This window comes from Pelophylax lessonae (assembly GCF_965119305.1).
Source record: "Pelophylax lessonae genome assembly, chromosome: 2".
NCBI classification, from domain to species: domain Eukaryota; kingdom Metazoa; phylum Chordata; class Amphibia; order Anura; family Ranidae; genus Pelophylax; species Pelophylax lessonae.
Genome location: NC_138769.1, coordinates 726,795,703 through 726,808,573, shown reverse-complemented (window position 1 = coordinate 726,808,573; position 12,871 = coordinate 726,795,703). Strand labels below are relative to the sequence as shown.

The 12,871-nt window shown below is 50.3% G+C and overlaps 1 protein-coding gene across 1 annotated transcript in view; it reads right to left on the bottom strand.

The window, feature by feature from the left end:
* Nucleotides 1–1,287: 1,287 nt before the first annotated feature.
* XRRA1 (X-ray radiation resistance associated 1) overlaps nt 1,288–12,871 on the bottom strand; it is a 103,333-nt gene continuing 91,749 nt past the window's right edge. The window contains exons 15-18 of the mRNA XM_082247255.1: nt 12,274–12,442; nt 8,168–8,283; nt 4,671–4,776; nt 1,288–1,678 (exon numbers count right to left, since the gene is read on the bottom strand). Of these exons, the coding sequence (XP_082103381.1) occupies nt 1,446–1,678; nt 4,671–4,776; nt 8,168–8,283; nt 12,274–12,442 (624 nt within the window). The 3' untranslated portion in view covers nt 1,288–1,445. The remainder of the gene's footprint in view (nt 1,679–4,670; nt 4,777–8,167; nt 8,284–12,273; nt 12,443–12,871) is intronic.

Below are 12,871 nucleotides of genomic sequence, written 5' to 3'. Positions count from 1 at the left end.
CGATCTCGGTAAAGAGCCTCTGACGTAGGCTCTTTACCATGTGACCAGCCGTGTCCAATCACAGCTGGTCACATAGTAAACAGGAACAGCCGTTGATCGGCTTTCCTTAGTTTGTGCCTGACAGGCACGAGTAAAGGAGCGCCGATCGGCGGCTCCCCTGACAGGGGGGGGGGGGGGGGGGGTCGGCACTGGTAATCAGATCATTGATTACCAGTGCAGACCCTTGGGGGGGGGGGGGTCCCACTAGAACCACCAGGGATGCCCACTATGGCCACCAGGGATGGCAATCAGGGCTCAGGGAGCCCCCCATTGCCCTCCCCATCAGTCCTGCCCGCCAGTGCCCTCCCTATCAGTGCTGCACACCAGTGCCCATAATTGCCATCTTTCAGTGTCGCCCACCAGTGCCCATTATTGCCCACCAGTGCCGCCTGTCAGTGCCGATCAGTGCCCACCAGTGCCGCCTATCAGTGCCCATCAATGCCGCCTATCAGTGCCCACCAGTGCCGCCTATCAGTGCCCACCAATGCTGCATATCTGTGCTACCTATCAGTGCCGCCTATCAGTGCCACCCCATCAGTGCCACCCCATCAGTGCAGTCTCATTAGTGCAGGAAAAAACTTATTTATTTACAAAATTGTATAACATAAACAAAAAAACTTTTTTTTTTTTTTTTTTAAACTTTTTGGTCTTTTTTTATTTGTTTAGCAAAAAGGAAAAAACAGCGCTAAAAGGGGAAAATTGGCCTGGGCAGGAAGGGGGTGAAAGTGCCCTGTATTGAAGTGGTTAAAAGTGTCCGCAAGGGCCATCTTGTGGTGACACTGTATAACTACACAGGGTTCTAGTGGAGTTCATACCTCAATGGGTTATGGTAGGTAGTCATACTGGTATGGCTGATCAGTCTATGTAAATCCTAATATTGGGCTTCTCCCATTTGCTCCCTTTTTGGCTATCAAATATTAAAAGAGATTTGTGACATCTGTTGAAAAAGCCCATAATAAATCCATTGATCCTACCAGAAATCTTGTAAGCTCCTACCTTCCTGTAGTGAGTCAACATGTTATCTTATTAGACCTGCACAGGCTACTTCAATGAACTACAGAACATCTCCTAAGGTGACAACGCTGCTCCTCCACAGACACGGTACACCGAGTAAGCGTTGTCACCCTGGGACAGGAAGTGTGTTAATGGCAGGATCACCAGGTAAAAAAAAAGGACAGCCACCACATCTAAACACTGGTAAGCTGCAAGATACCGTAGTACCATTTTGTTCTTGGATGTACGGTACACATCTCTCCCGAAAGCATGGAGGTGTCATGGTGATAAAACCACTATCCAGTGAACTGGTCTCCTATCATAATGAGGTTATCAAGTCCTAGCCAATGGAATGGCTGCATAGAGGGTCAGCCAACAGTATGGCTACCTTCATGGTGTACAATGCAGAGTGGTCACTTCGGGGGGCTATTTGGTTCACGTCTAGGTCCATGTTGGATGTTTCTGTCTCCGAGTTTTCTCTGAGCCTCTAACAGTTCCTTGGCCGTGTCTCTAAGCTCGCCCTCCAGCTCAGCGGCAAATTTCACGGCTTCGGATTGGAAGAAGTCGTACCTCCGATGAAAATCTTTTATCAAACTCCTCGCCTCTTTGTGTTCTCTGCTGGTTCTAGTCTTCTCCAAGGCAGATTCTGGGATGGAACAATATTATTATTATACAGGACTTACAGATAAAGGAAAACGGTACAGGTACAATACAATTCAATGCAAGAAGGTTAGGAGGGCCCTGGACATGAGAGCTTACAATCAACGGGAAGGGCAAGTGATACAAAAGTTAACTAGGGAATGATTTGTGCAGAATGTAGTAGTTTGGTTTTTAAGTGGAGGCAGGATAGGCTTTCCTGAAGTGATGAGCTTTCAAGGATCACCTAAAGGTGACATGAGTAGGAGATAGACAGATTTGGGGAAAGGAGTTCCAGAGGATGGGAGAGGCTCTGGAGAAGTCCTGGAGGTGAGCATGGGTTGAGTTGATTAGAGAGCAGGAGGTCTTGGGATAAGCGGAAAGGACCGTTTTGGTGATATTTTGAGATGGTGATATTGCTTGGGGCGGAGTTGCGGATGGTTTTGTAGGTTGTTAGTATTTTGAACAATATTTATTGGGTGAATGGAAGTCAGCGGAGGATTTGGCAGAGAGGGGTGGAAAAACTTAGCAGTTGGTAAAGTGGATGAGTAACCCATCAGACTATCCGGGATAACTTATTGCCATGATGGTATCCCCTTATAATGGGCACAGCAGGTGTAGTGACCCAGGAACTCAGAACAGGAATGGTGGGAACTCCTCATAGTGGACACATCAGGTGTACTGACCCAGGAACTCAGTACAGGGATGGTGGGAACCCCTCATAATGGGCACAGGAGGTGTACAGACCCGGGAACTCAGCACAGGGATGGTGAGAACCCCTCATAATGGGCACAGCAGGTGTACAGACCTGGGAACTCAGCACAGGGATGGTGGGGACCTCTCATAATGGGCACAGCAGGTGTACAGACCCGGGAACTCAGCACAGGGATGGTGGGAACCCCTCATGATGGGCACAGCAGGTGTACAGACCCGGGAACTCAGCACAGGGATGGTGGGAACCCCTCATAATGGGCACAGCAGGTGTACAGACCCAGGAACTCAGCATAGGGATGGTGGGAGCTCCTCATAATGGGCACAGCAGGTGTACAGACCTGGGAACTCAGCACAGGGATGGTGGGAACCCCTCATAATGGGCACAGCAGGTGTATAGACCCGGGAACTCAGCACAAGGATGGTGGGAACCCCTCATATTGGGCACGGCAGGTGTACAGACCAGGGAACTAAGCACAGGGATGGTGGGAACTCCTCATAATGGGCACAGCAGGTGTACAGACCTGGGAACTCAGCACAGGGATGGTGGGAACCCCTCATAATGGGTACAGCAGGTGTACAGACCTGGGAACTGAGCACAGAGATGGTGGGAACCCCTCATAATGGGCACAGCAGGTGTATAGACCCGGGAACTCAGCACAAGGATGGTGGGAACCCCTCATATTGGGCACGGCAGGTGTACAGACCAGGGAACTAAGCACAGGGATGGTGGGAACTCCTCATAATGGGCACAGCAGGTGTACAGACCTGGGAACTCAGCACAGGGATGGTGGGAACCCCTCATAATGGGCACAGCAGGTGTACAGACCTGGGAACTCAGCACAGGGATGGTGGGAACTCCTGACACAAGTCACCAAAATACAAAACCCCCAGTGGGGAAACTTTTTCCAACAACAACTCTCCAGTAGGGGATCTCAGTCACTTTGGAGGGATGTCTTCTCTCTTCCTGTTTTGTCAATAATGGGACACAGATGGGAGAAAAAGAAAGGAGGGGGGGGGGGGTCTAACCATTCTGTAATCCATCCAAAACTGAAAAAAGTACAATAACATTTTTTGGCTTTAGACATACTCTAACTTTCCAACATCTATAAAACAACTAAAATATTCGTTTTGGAATGCCTGACTCTTAACCACTTAAGCCCCGGAAGATTTTACCCCCTTCCTGACCAGGGCCTATTTTGCGATTCGGCACTGCGTGACTTTAGTGGACAATTGCACGGTCGTGCTACGCTGTACATAAACGAACTTGACGTGCTTTTTTCCCCCACAAACAGAGCTTTCTTTTGGTGGTATTTGATCACCTGTGCGATTTTTTGATCATGCGCTATAAACAAAAAAAGAGCGACAATTTTGCAAAAATAACAATATTTTTCACATTTTTTTTTTATGAAATTCCCCCCAAAAAAAAATGTAAAAATCAAAATTTCTTAACATTTTCGGCCAATTTGTTTTCTGCTACATATGTTTGGTAAAAAAAATCGCAAAAGCGTATTTTCATTGGTTTGCGCAAAAGTTATTGCGTTTACTAACTAAGGGAAAGATTTCTGTCATTTTTATTGTTTTTTTTTAACGAGTAATGGCGGCGATGTGCGATTTTGTGGGACTGCGACATTGCGGCGGACAGATCGGACCCGTGACTGACATTTTTGACACTTTTGGGGTTACCGGTGACATTAATACAGTGATCAGTGCTATACATATGCACTGTTACTGTAAAAATGACACTGGCAGGGAAGGGGTTAACTTTATTTGAGAAGGAGGGGTTAAGTGTGTCCCTAGGGGCGTGCTTCTAACTGTGATTGGATGTGGCTTGTGATGTAACAGCAGAGATCTACGATCCTACATAGCAGGACCGTATGATCACTATTCTTACACAGGGAAGAATGACAGGCGGCTTTGTTTACATTAGCCGCCTGCCTTTCTCCCGGTGTAACCGACGATCGCGAGTGACCCGCGGACATCGGGTCCGCCACTCACGCGCACGGGGGGGGGGGGGGGTCCGTGAGCGAGCAGGAGCACGCCTCCAGCGGCGCACACGCGCTCGCTCCCTAGAGCCTCACAGGCACGGCAGGTGTGCAGAAACAGGATTTCAGTGCAGGGATGGTGGAAGTCGGTCATAATGGGCACAGCAGGGAATCAGACCAAGAGATCCCACCAGGGATCTCGCCAGGAGAGTCCCAAGAAAAAGAAGAAACCAATAGATCAATGAAAATGTATTTTTTTAGTTATGGATGAAGTGTGGAAAGACAAGAACCAGATGTGCTACCTACCCAGAGGAACCTCCACTAGATGGCGCTGTTCTCTCATACTCATTAGGACATCTGCAAAGACCTCTTTCTTACTCTTCCAGGATACTGGATGAAGCTCTTTCTTAAGCTTGCAAGAAAAGAAAAAAAAGGAGACAAAACAATGTGATGTTTTAGTACATAAGTTCAAAGCCCTCGGCTTCATTTTACCACGTAAAACATGCAAGCTGGAAATCACTTGTAGCACCCTCCTAGTCAGGTGCTAGATAAAAGCATTTAATTGTTCTTCTGCTTATCACGGAGCAGGATTTCTTGTTATGCCTGTGTACACGTGTCCAGGTGTGATTCACTTGGTCTGAGGGAGTGTCCCCATTGTATCCAATAGGGGAGCCTGTTGGCAGGGCCGGTGCTAGACTATTTTACGCCCTAGGCAAGACCAGCTACTTCCGCCCCCCCCCCCAAAAAAAAAAGGAAAGGGGTTAAAAACTCCTCTATGTCATACCCAGTGACCCTGATCTGATGGTTCCTTCATGTTATGCTTTCATACCCAGTGACCCCCCATATTCCTCCAGGTCACACTCGGGGACCCTAATGTCCCTCCGTGTCACACCCAGGGACTTTGATGTTTTTTCATGTCACACCCTTGGACCCCAATATTCCTCCATGTCATGCTGTCATACCCACTGTCCCTGATGTTCCTCCATGTCACACCCAGAGACCCCGTGTTCCTCCATGTCATGCTGTCATACTCAGTGACCCCAATGTTCCTCTACGTCAGACCCTGATGTTTTTCAATGTCACAGTTGGGGACCCTGATGTTCCTTCATGTCACACCTGGGGACCCTGATGTTCCTCCGTGTCACACTTGGGGACCCCAATCCCCCATGGCACACCCAGGGACCCAAATTACTCATGGCACACCTGGTGACCCTGAACTCCTGTTATACCCGGTGACCCCTATCCTCCATGTCACACCTGGTGACTCTGATTCTCCATGGCACACCTGGTGACCCCGATTCCCTTTCATACCAGGGATGCTCCATGTAACACCCAGGGACCCCGATCCCCTGTTCTGGGGACACTAACTGGGCGGTATGAAGAGAGTGGCCCCCACTCTGCCCTCCTTCACTGTGATCCTGCTGATTCCTTCTCCCAGGACACTTCTCTCCTGGACCACAGTGCTCACCACAGCTCCAACCGGCTCCTGGTGGAGGGAGAAGCAGCAGTCAGGGAGCTCCGCATGTCCTTCATCACCAACACCTCCTTCATCACCAACATCCTCAGACCATTCCGGTGCCTCATCACTTCTGCCCCAGTAAAGGTTCCACCCCCCAGTGCCGAGCTCCGGCTCAGGTTCAGCTCTCCTCCACTCCCTGCTTAATACCGACCCAGGGAAATGAAGGGCTGCCTACCAGCTCAGTGCAGAGAGTCACTTCCTGCCTGGGGTTAAGGCCGTTCAGCTCCAGCTGAAGAGGATCATCATGCAGGCAGCACTCTGGTGGGCTCCATTCCTGCCTCTTGGGACCCCTCCAACAGTGGTGGAAAGCCAGAGCCTGATAGTTCCGCACTGCCCAAGACACCTGGCATCTTTCTCTGTCCCTTCTTCCTCCCCTACCGCCACCTCTCCCCTCAGCTCACAATAATCATTCATGATGGAGAGAGAGTGCCGACTCCTGGCTGCGCCCCTAGGTGGCAATGCGCCCTAGGCGGCTGCCTAGTTTGCCTAGTGGAAGCACCGGCCCTGCCTGTTGGACAGTGGAGGAAACCTAGCAAGTGACACACAGGCTTTTGTGGCTGTCCCGGTGGGAGGGCACTGCAGTGGTGCATCCTGGGATTGGTCATAAAAGCCTAGGGCACATGTGACAGGGTGTCTTTGGCGGGAAGCAGAGTCCCAGGAGGAGGGTGACAGCTGTCTCTCCTCCTGTCAGAGAGGAAGTGGTCACAGGCAGTCGGCCTAGTGGACCAGAAGTGTGAGGCTGAGCTGTGAGGTCCTGTGGAAACTGACAGTGGAGCAGTGGCAGAGATTCCTGCGAAAAACAGTGTCCGTGAGTACCATGGAGCTTGCCAAGGGTCTGCCCAGGAAGGGGACCACTCCAGGAAAAGTCAGTGGACAAAGGCCAGCACACACACAGTGGGTCAGAAAGAGGGTACCAAGATAGACCCTGAAGATAAGCTTAAAGTACTGTTCATCATTCAAATCTTCACCTCAGTGGCAAAGTGAAGCGGCGGCCTTGCCACACACACCTCAGATAGTTGTCCTCAAGTTGTGCATAGTTGCTAGTTGGAGTATCCCACTCATCCCTTCTCCCATCCAAGTTCCAAAATAAAATACAAAAACGAAATCCCCTGGACTGTTCATTGACTGAGCCGAGGACCTAAAGCTATAATTTCAATTGTCTGTTGCTATGGGCAACCCAGGGGAATCCAATCTAAGCAGCTCCCATGGGGGCAGTCCTACACACTAAATAGACATTACTACTACAAGGATCTTTACTAGCTCCAGGTCACACCTGGAGCAGCCAACCTGCTCCTCAGTGAACACAGAGAACACTTTGCTTTCATTGAGAAAATGCAAAGTGTACTCTGAATTCAAAGTGTTCTCTGATTGGAAGCCATCACATCACCATCCCCATCATCTTAAAAAAATGATCAAATTCTTGTACAATAAACCCTACGTGTTACGCTGCTGTCTGTGGCTTTGTCAGGGGTGCACACTGTGGCTTTGTCAGGGGTGCACACTGTGGCTTTGTCAGGGGTGCACACTGTGGCTTTGTCAGGGGTACACACTGTGGCTTTCTCAGGGGTACACACTGCTTACGAGTATAGACTGTGGCTGAGTCAGGTTTATATACTGTGGCTTCATGAGGGGAACATACTGTGGCTTCATCGGGGGTTTACACTGTGGCTTTATCAGGGGTATACACTGTGGCTCTGTTAGGGGTATACACTGTGGCTCTGTTAGGGGTATACGCTGTGGATTTGTCTGGGGTATACGCTGTGTCTTCGTCGGGAGTATACGCTGTGGCTTCATCGGGGGTATACGCTGTGGCTTCCTCAGGGGTAAACGCTGTGGCTTCGTCAGGGGTAAACGCTGTGGCTTCGTCGTGGGATATACACTGTAGCTTCGTCAGGGGTACATACTGTGGCTTTATCGGGGTATACACTATGACCCCGTTAGGGGTATACTCTGTAGCTTCGTCAAGGGCAAATACTGTGGCTTTGTCAGGGTATACACTGGTTAAAGTCAGGTGTATATACTATGGCTTCATTGGGGTTTTACACTGTGGTTTCGTCAGGGTATACACTACGGCTTCGTTGGGGGTATACACTGACTTCATCAGGTGAGCCCGGGGACCAGAGGGGGGCGTTCTGTACCACTTTGGTACACTTGGATCACTTCTACAAAAAAATAAAACAGGCTGCTATGGTGGTAGCAGTGAGAAGGTTACTAGAGCAGGATATGGAGCGCTGGTGACAGGTTGTGGCTCATTAAACACATTCAGTGGATTGGCAGAGATTACCTGGCTTTCCGGAGGGATGTACGGCTTCTGATTGCTGCTCAGTCTGGGCTTACAGTCCTGGGACACATGCAGGCGTCTCAGTGCGTACTCCAGAGCGCGGACATTGTTCTGTATACCTGTAATACACAGAGCAGCTTCAGTAAGGATCCCATTCTACAGCAGATCCCACCACTCTTCACAGCCAAACGTCTCAAAATGCTTTGAATGATTATCTTCCCAGTAGAGTAACAATGGCCATAGCAGCTCACACAATGGCTATGGGGCCTGGGGGATGGAAATGGGCCCAATTAGTGAAGATACCAGAGAACCAGCATTGTATCATTAAAGCTCAACTCCAGGCAACTAAAATAATTATCCCTTGCAGTTGGTTTTTCGGTAAGAATATACTTGTTAGGGATTGGTGTTGATTCTAGGTACGAGTGGTCACAAAGCATATGGCCACAAAAGGAAAGATGAGCAATCACAAAGCTAACAGGGTTACAGGATAAGCTAGAAAAAGTTCCAACGCATCTGGATGTTGTAGACGGAACACTTTCTACCTTCATCCTTTAATTGTACCTCACTAATATGCCATGTCTACCCAGAGGCCCTGCCCCCATCTGTGGACCCCCCAGCTTTGACTGCTCTGCCCCCACCTATGGACCCCCCAGCTTTGATTGCTCTGCCCCCACCTATGGGCTTCCCAGCTTTGACTGCTCTGACCCCACCCATCGACCCCCCTATCTTTGACTGCTGTGCCTCCACCTATGGACCCCCCCCAAGCTTTAACTGCTCTGCCCCCATCCATGGACCCCCCAGCTTTGACTGCTCTGCCCCCACCTATGGACTCCCCAGCTTTGACTGCTCTGACCCCACCCATCGACCCCCCCTTTCTTTGACTGCTGTGGCTCACCTATGGACCCCCCAGCTTTGACTGCTCTGCCCCCACCCATGGACCCCCCAGCTTTGACAGCTATGCCCCCAGCTATGGACCCCCTTAGCTTTGACTGCTATCCCCCACCTATGGACCCCCCCAGCTTTGACTGCTCTTCCCCCAACCTATGGACCCCCCAGCTTTGACTGCTCTGCCCCCACCTTTGCACCTCCCAGTTTTGACTGCTCTGCCCCCACCTATGGACCCCCCAGCTTTGACTGCTTTGCCCCCACCTATGGACCCCCCAGCTTTGATTGCTCTGCCCCTACCTATGGACCCCCCAGCTTTTACTGCTCTGCTACCACCTATGGACCCCCAGCTTTGACCGCTCTTGTCTTTTTTTATTGATTACCCCCCCCCCCCCTTAATTTCTCTTTTATTCTTTTGATCTCATAACAGAGAATAACTCCACAAGTTATTATACAAGATTTATATAGCACCAACAGTTTGCGCAGTGTTTTATATTATAAATAGAGACAATGCAATTACAATACAAAAAAGAGGGTTAAAAAAAAGCTATAGGCAAAAAAAGATTTTTTATTTTGAATAAAGTAGGGGAGGGTTATACCCCGGTCAGATTTTGTTTCACCATCTCTGTCCCATTGCAGAGATTTCCCTCCACTTCCCATCTCATAGCCAAAGAGGAAGTGAGAGGAAATCCCTGCAAATTAAGGGAATTCCTTGGGGACCCCCATATCACCAGAACTAGTGTCCCCATTGGAACATTCCTCCTCTAAAACTTTTCTGCAGACAACCCAAAATTTAGCAATATTGGTAAAAATGGTAAACAGCAGAAAGAGGGGACTTCCAATGGCAGCGCTAAACACAGACTGTGGGAGGGAGCCAGTGGCGTAGCGTGGGTTGTCAGCACCCGGGGCAAGGCAAGTAATTTGCGCCCCCCTAACCCGCGGGATTTTAGCACTCGAGTCTCTTCCACTAGATTAGTTAAAGAAACCCTTACCCCCTAAGCACATGTATTGTTTGTTATGAAAATACTGATGTAATTAAAATAAAATGCATCTAAATACAAGTTTGAATGACCAGCGTGCCCCCTTTCAATGCAGAGTGACCAGCGTGCCGTGCCCCCTTTCAATGCAGAATGACCAGTGTGCCCCCTTTCAATGCAGTATGACCAGCGAGCCCCCTTCCAATGCAGAGAGACCATCGTGCCCCCATTCAATGCAGAATGACCAACGAGCCCCCGTTCAATGCAGAATGACCAGCGAGCCCCCGTTCAATGCAGAATGACCAGCGTGCCCCCTTTCAATGCAGAATGACCAGCGTGCCCCCTTTCAATGCAGAGAGACTTACCTGCAGCGGCAGCTTCTCCTCAGTTCCCCGCATCTCTTTGAGTCCTCCCGCCTCCTCCTCGTCCAATGGCATGCGTTCGCCTTTCAGCCAATCAGGAAGCGGGTCTCGGACCTGCTTCCTGATTGGCCAGGAGGAGGATCCATGTGACAATAGCGAATTTTCATTTGCTATTGTCACACAATGGGTGGGCTCAGGGCGCACTGCTCTGCGCCCCAGGTCCACCCTTTTTTTAAGCCTATTAGAGCCTCTGGCTCTAATCAGGTGATTAAAAAAACCCACTCTGTGACAGCGCCAGGCTGCTGACTCACTCGCTGCTAAACTGACTGAGCAGTGAGGAGAGGCGGTATAGGCGGGGCTTGGCTTGCAACGCCACCCTTCCCTACACCAATGGATAGGTGAGGCATAGTCCAGCCCCGCCCCGCCATTTTCAGCCATAGGGCGGCTGCGCTGGACATCTCCCAGCCTAAAGATGGAGGCAGCCGCAGACAGTGTGTGAACTGTGTATGTCAGAGTCAGACAGAAAGAGTGACACTGCGGATGCGCCCCCCCAGATGTTGCGCCCGGTGCGGCCGGCCCCCCCTGCACCCCCCACGCTACGCCACTGGAGGGAGCTCAGAGCTTGGCTGGAAAGGGGGGGGGGGGGGATCACATGATGAGTCTGTGTAAGGCAGCAGTGTGATGCAGAGTGGGGGGGGGGGGGCAGACTATTGTGTGCATAAGGCAGCAGTGTGATCCAAGGGGGGGGGGGGAGGGGGCAGAGAGCCAGAGCATTGTGTGTATAAATTAGCAGTGTGATCCAGGGGGAAGGGGCAGAGAGCCAGAGCATTGTGTGTATAAGGCAGCAGTGTGATCCAGGGGGAGGGGGGCAGAGAGGCGCAGCATTGTGTGTATAAGGCAGCAGTGTGATCCAGGAAGACGGGGGCAGAGAGGCGCAGCATTGTGTGTATAAGGCAGCAGTGTGATCCAGGGGGAGGGGGGCAGAGAGGCACAGCATTGTGTGTATAAGGCAGCAGTGTGATCCAGGGGGAGGGGGGCAGAGAGGCGCAGCATTGTGTGTATAAATCAGCAGTGTGATCCAGGGGGAGGGGGGCAGAGAGGCGCAGCATTGTGTGTATAAGGCAGCAGTGTGATCCAGGGGGAGGGGGGCAGAGAGGCACAGCATTGTGTGTATAAGGCAGCAGTGTGATCCAGGGGGAGGGGGGCAGAGAGGCGCAGCATTGTGTGTATAAGGCAGCAGTGTGATCCAGGGGGAGGGGGGCAGAGAGGCGCAGCATTGTGTGTATAAGGCAGCAGTGTGATCCAGGGGGAGGGGGCAGAGAGGCGCAGCATTGTGTGTAAAATTCACGTTAGTGGTCTACGGGATTCAAAATTGTGAGTTTAGTGGTCTGGGAGATCCGAAAGGTTGGTGACCACTGGACTAGAATACCCCACCCTTGTCAGGAGCCTTGTGCCCCAAGGGGTTCTGGGATTAAGGCTTTACTGTGCTATGTATTTTTGATCTCAGACTCCCCACACTAGACCCTCCAGCCACTCAACTCCATTGTCCCCCCACAGGATATACTGTATATCACTTCACTTCTTAAACCTGTTTGCAGACTTCATATTGATAGTGTCCAGGATGGAATTTGAACGGCACTAGGGTCTTCAGTGCTCCACTGTGCTGCCCATACATAATATTACATCATGTCCTTATTGGTTCTGTCTTCAAAACAAGAAATATTCTGTAAACTTTAAAAAGGTTTAGTAAAAATATTTGAAAAAAAAAAAAAAAAGTGAGCAGAAAGATACAATGACCCCCAGTGATGGTGAGAGCAGCCAATGCTCCATTGTAGAGGGTTGGAGTGAACCAGATCAGAGTCATGTAATGCAGGTGTAAACTCACCGATTGGTTCTATAAAATCAGGGTCAGTCTTCACGTCATAGAACTCCTCATAGCCCCGAAACTTCTCTGGAATCTCCGTATGTTCTAGGTTCTGGTTGATATTTACATCTTGTTCCTCATGGGTGGTCCCTGAACTGGTGCAGTGCGGGTGATCCAACAGATCGTCCACCTGTATAGTGAAAAAAACATTTTATTTCATAATAAACTTTCGACACAGAAGCGTAACTAGAACCTTCAGGGCCCCCTGACCCCCCCCCCCCCTTCCATCCGAGCCCCGGGCTTCCAGTTCTGGAAGGGCACCATGGACATCCTCTAGGAAACGTACCTCCCGCATGCCTCCTGGGGCGCGCATACAGCATGCTCTGACTGCTGTGTTAGATCACGGTAAAGGGCCAATCATAGTGGCCCTTTACCATGTGATCAGTTAATCACATGTAAACAGACTTGCCAGTTATCGGTAGTCCTGTCCTCCCACCCTGTGTCTGTCTAACCGACAAGACTGTCAGTAAATTGTTTACGCTAATAATCAGGGAACTGATCATTAGTACTCTGATTATTGGTGTAGGCCCATCAGTGCAGCCTATCAGTACTGCCTATC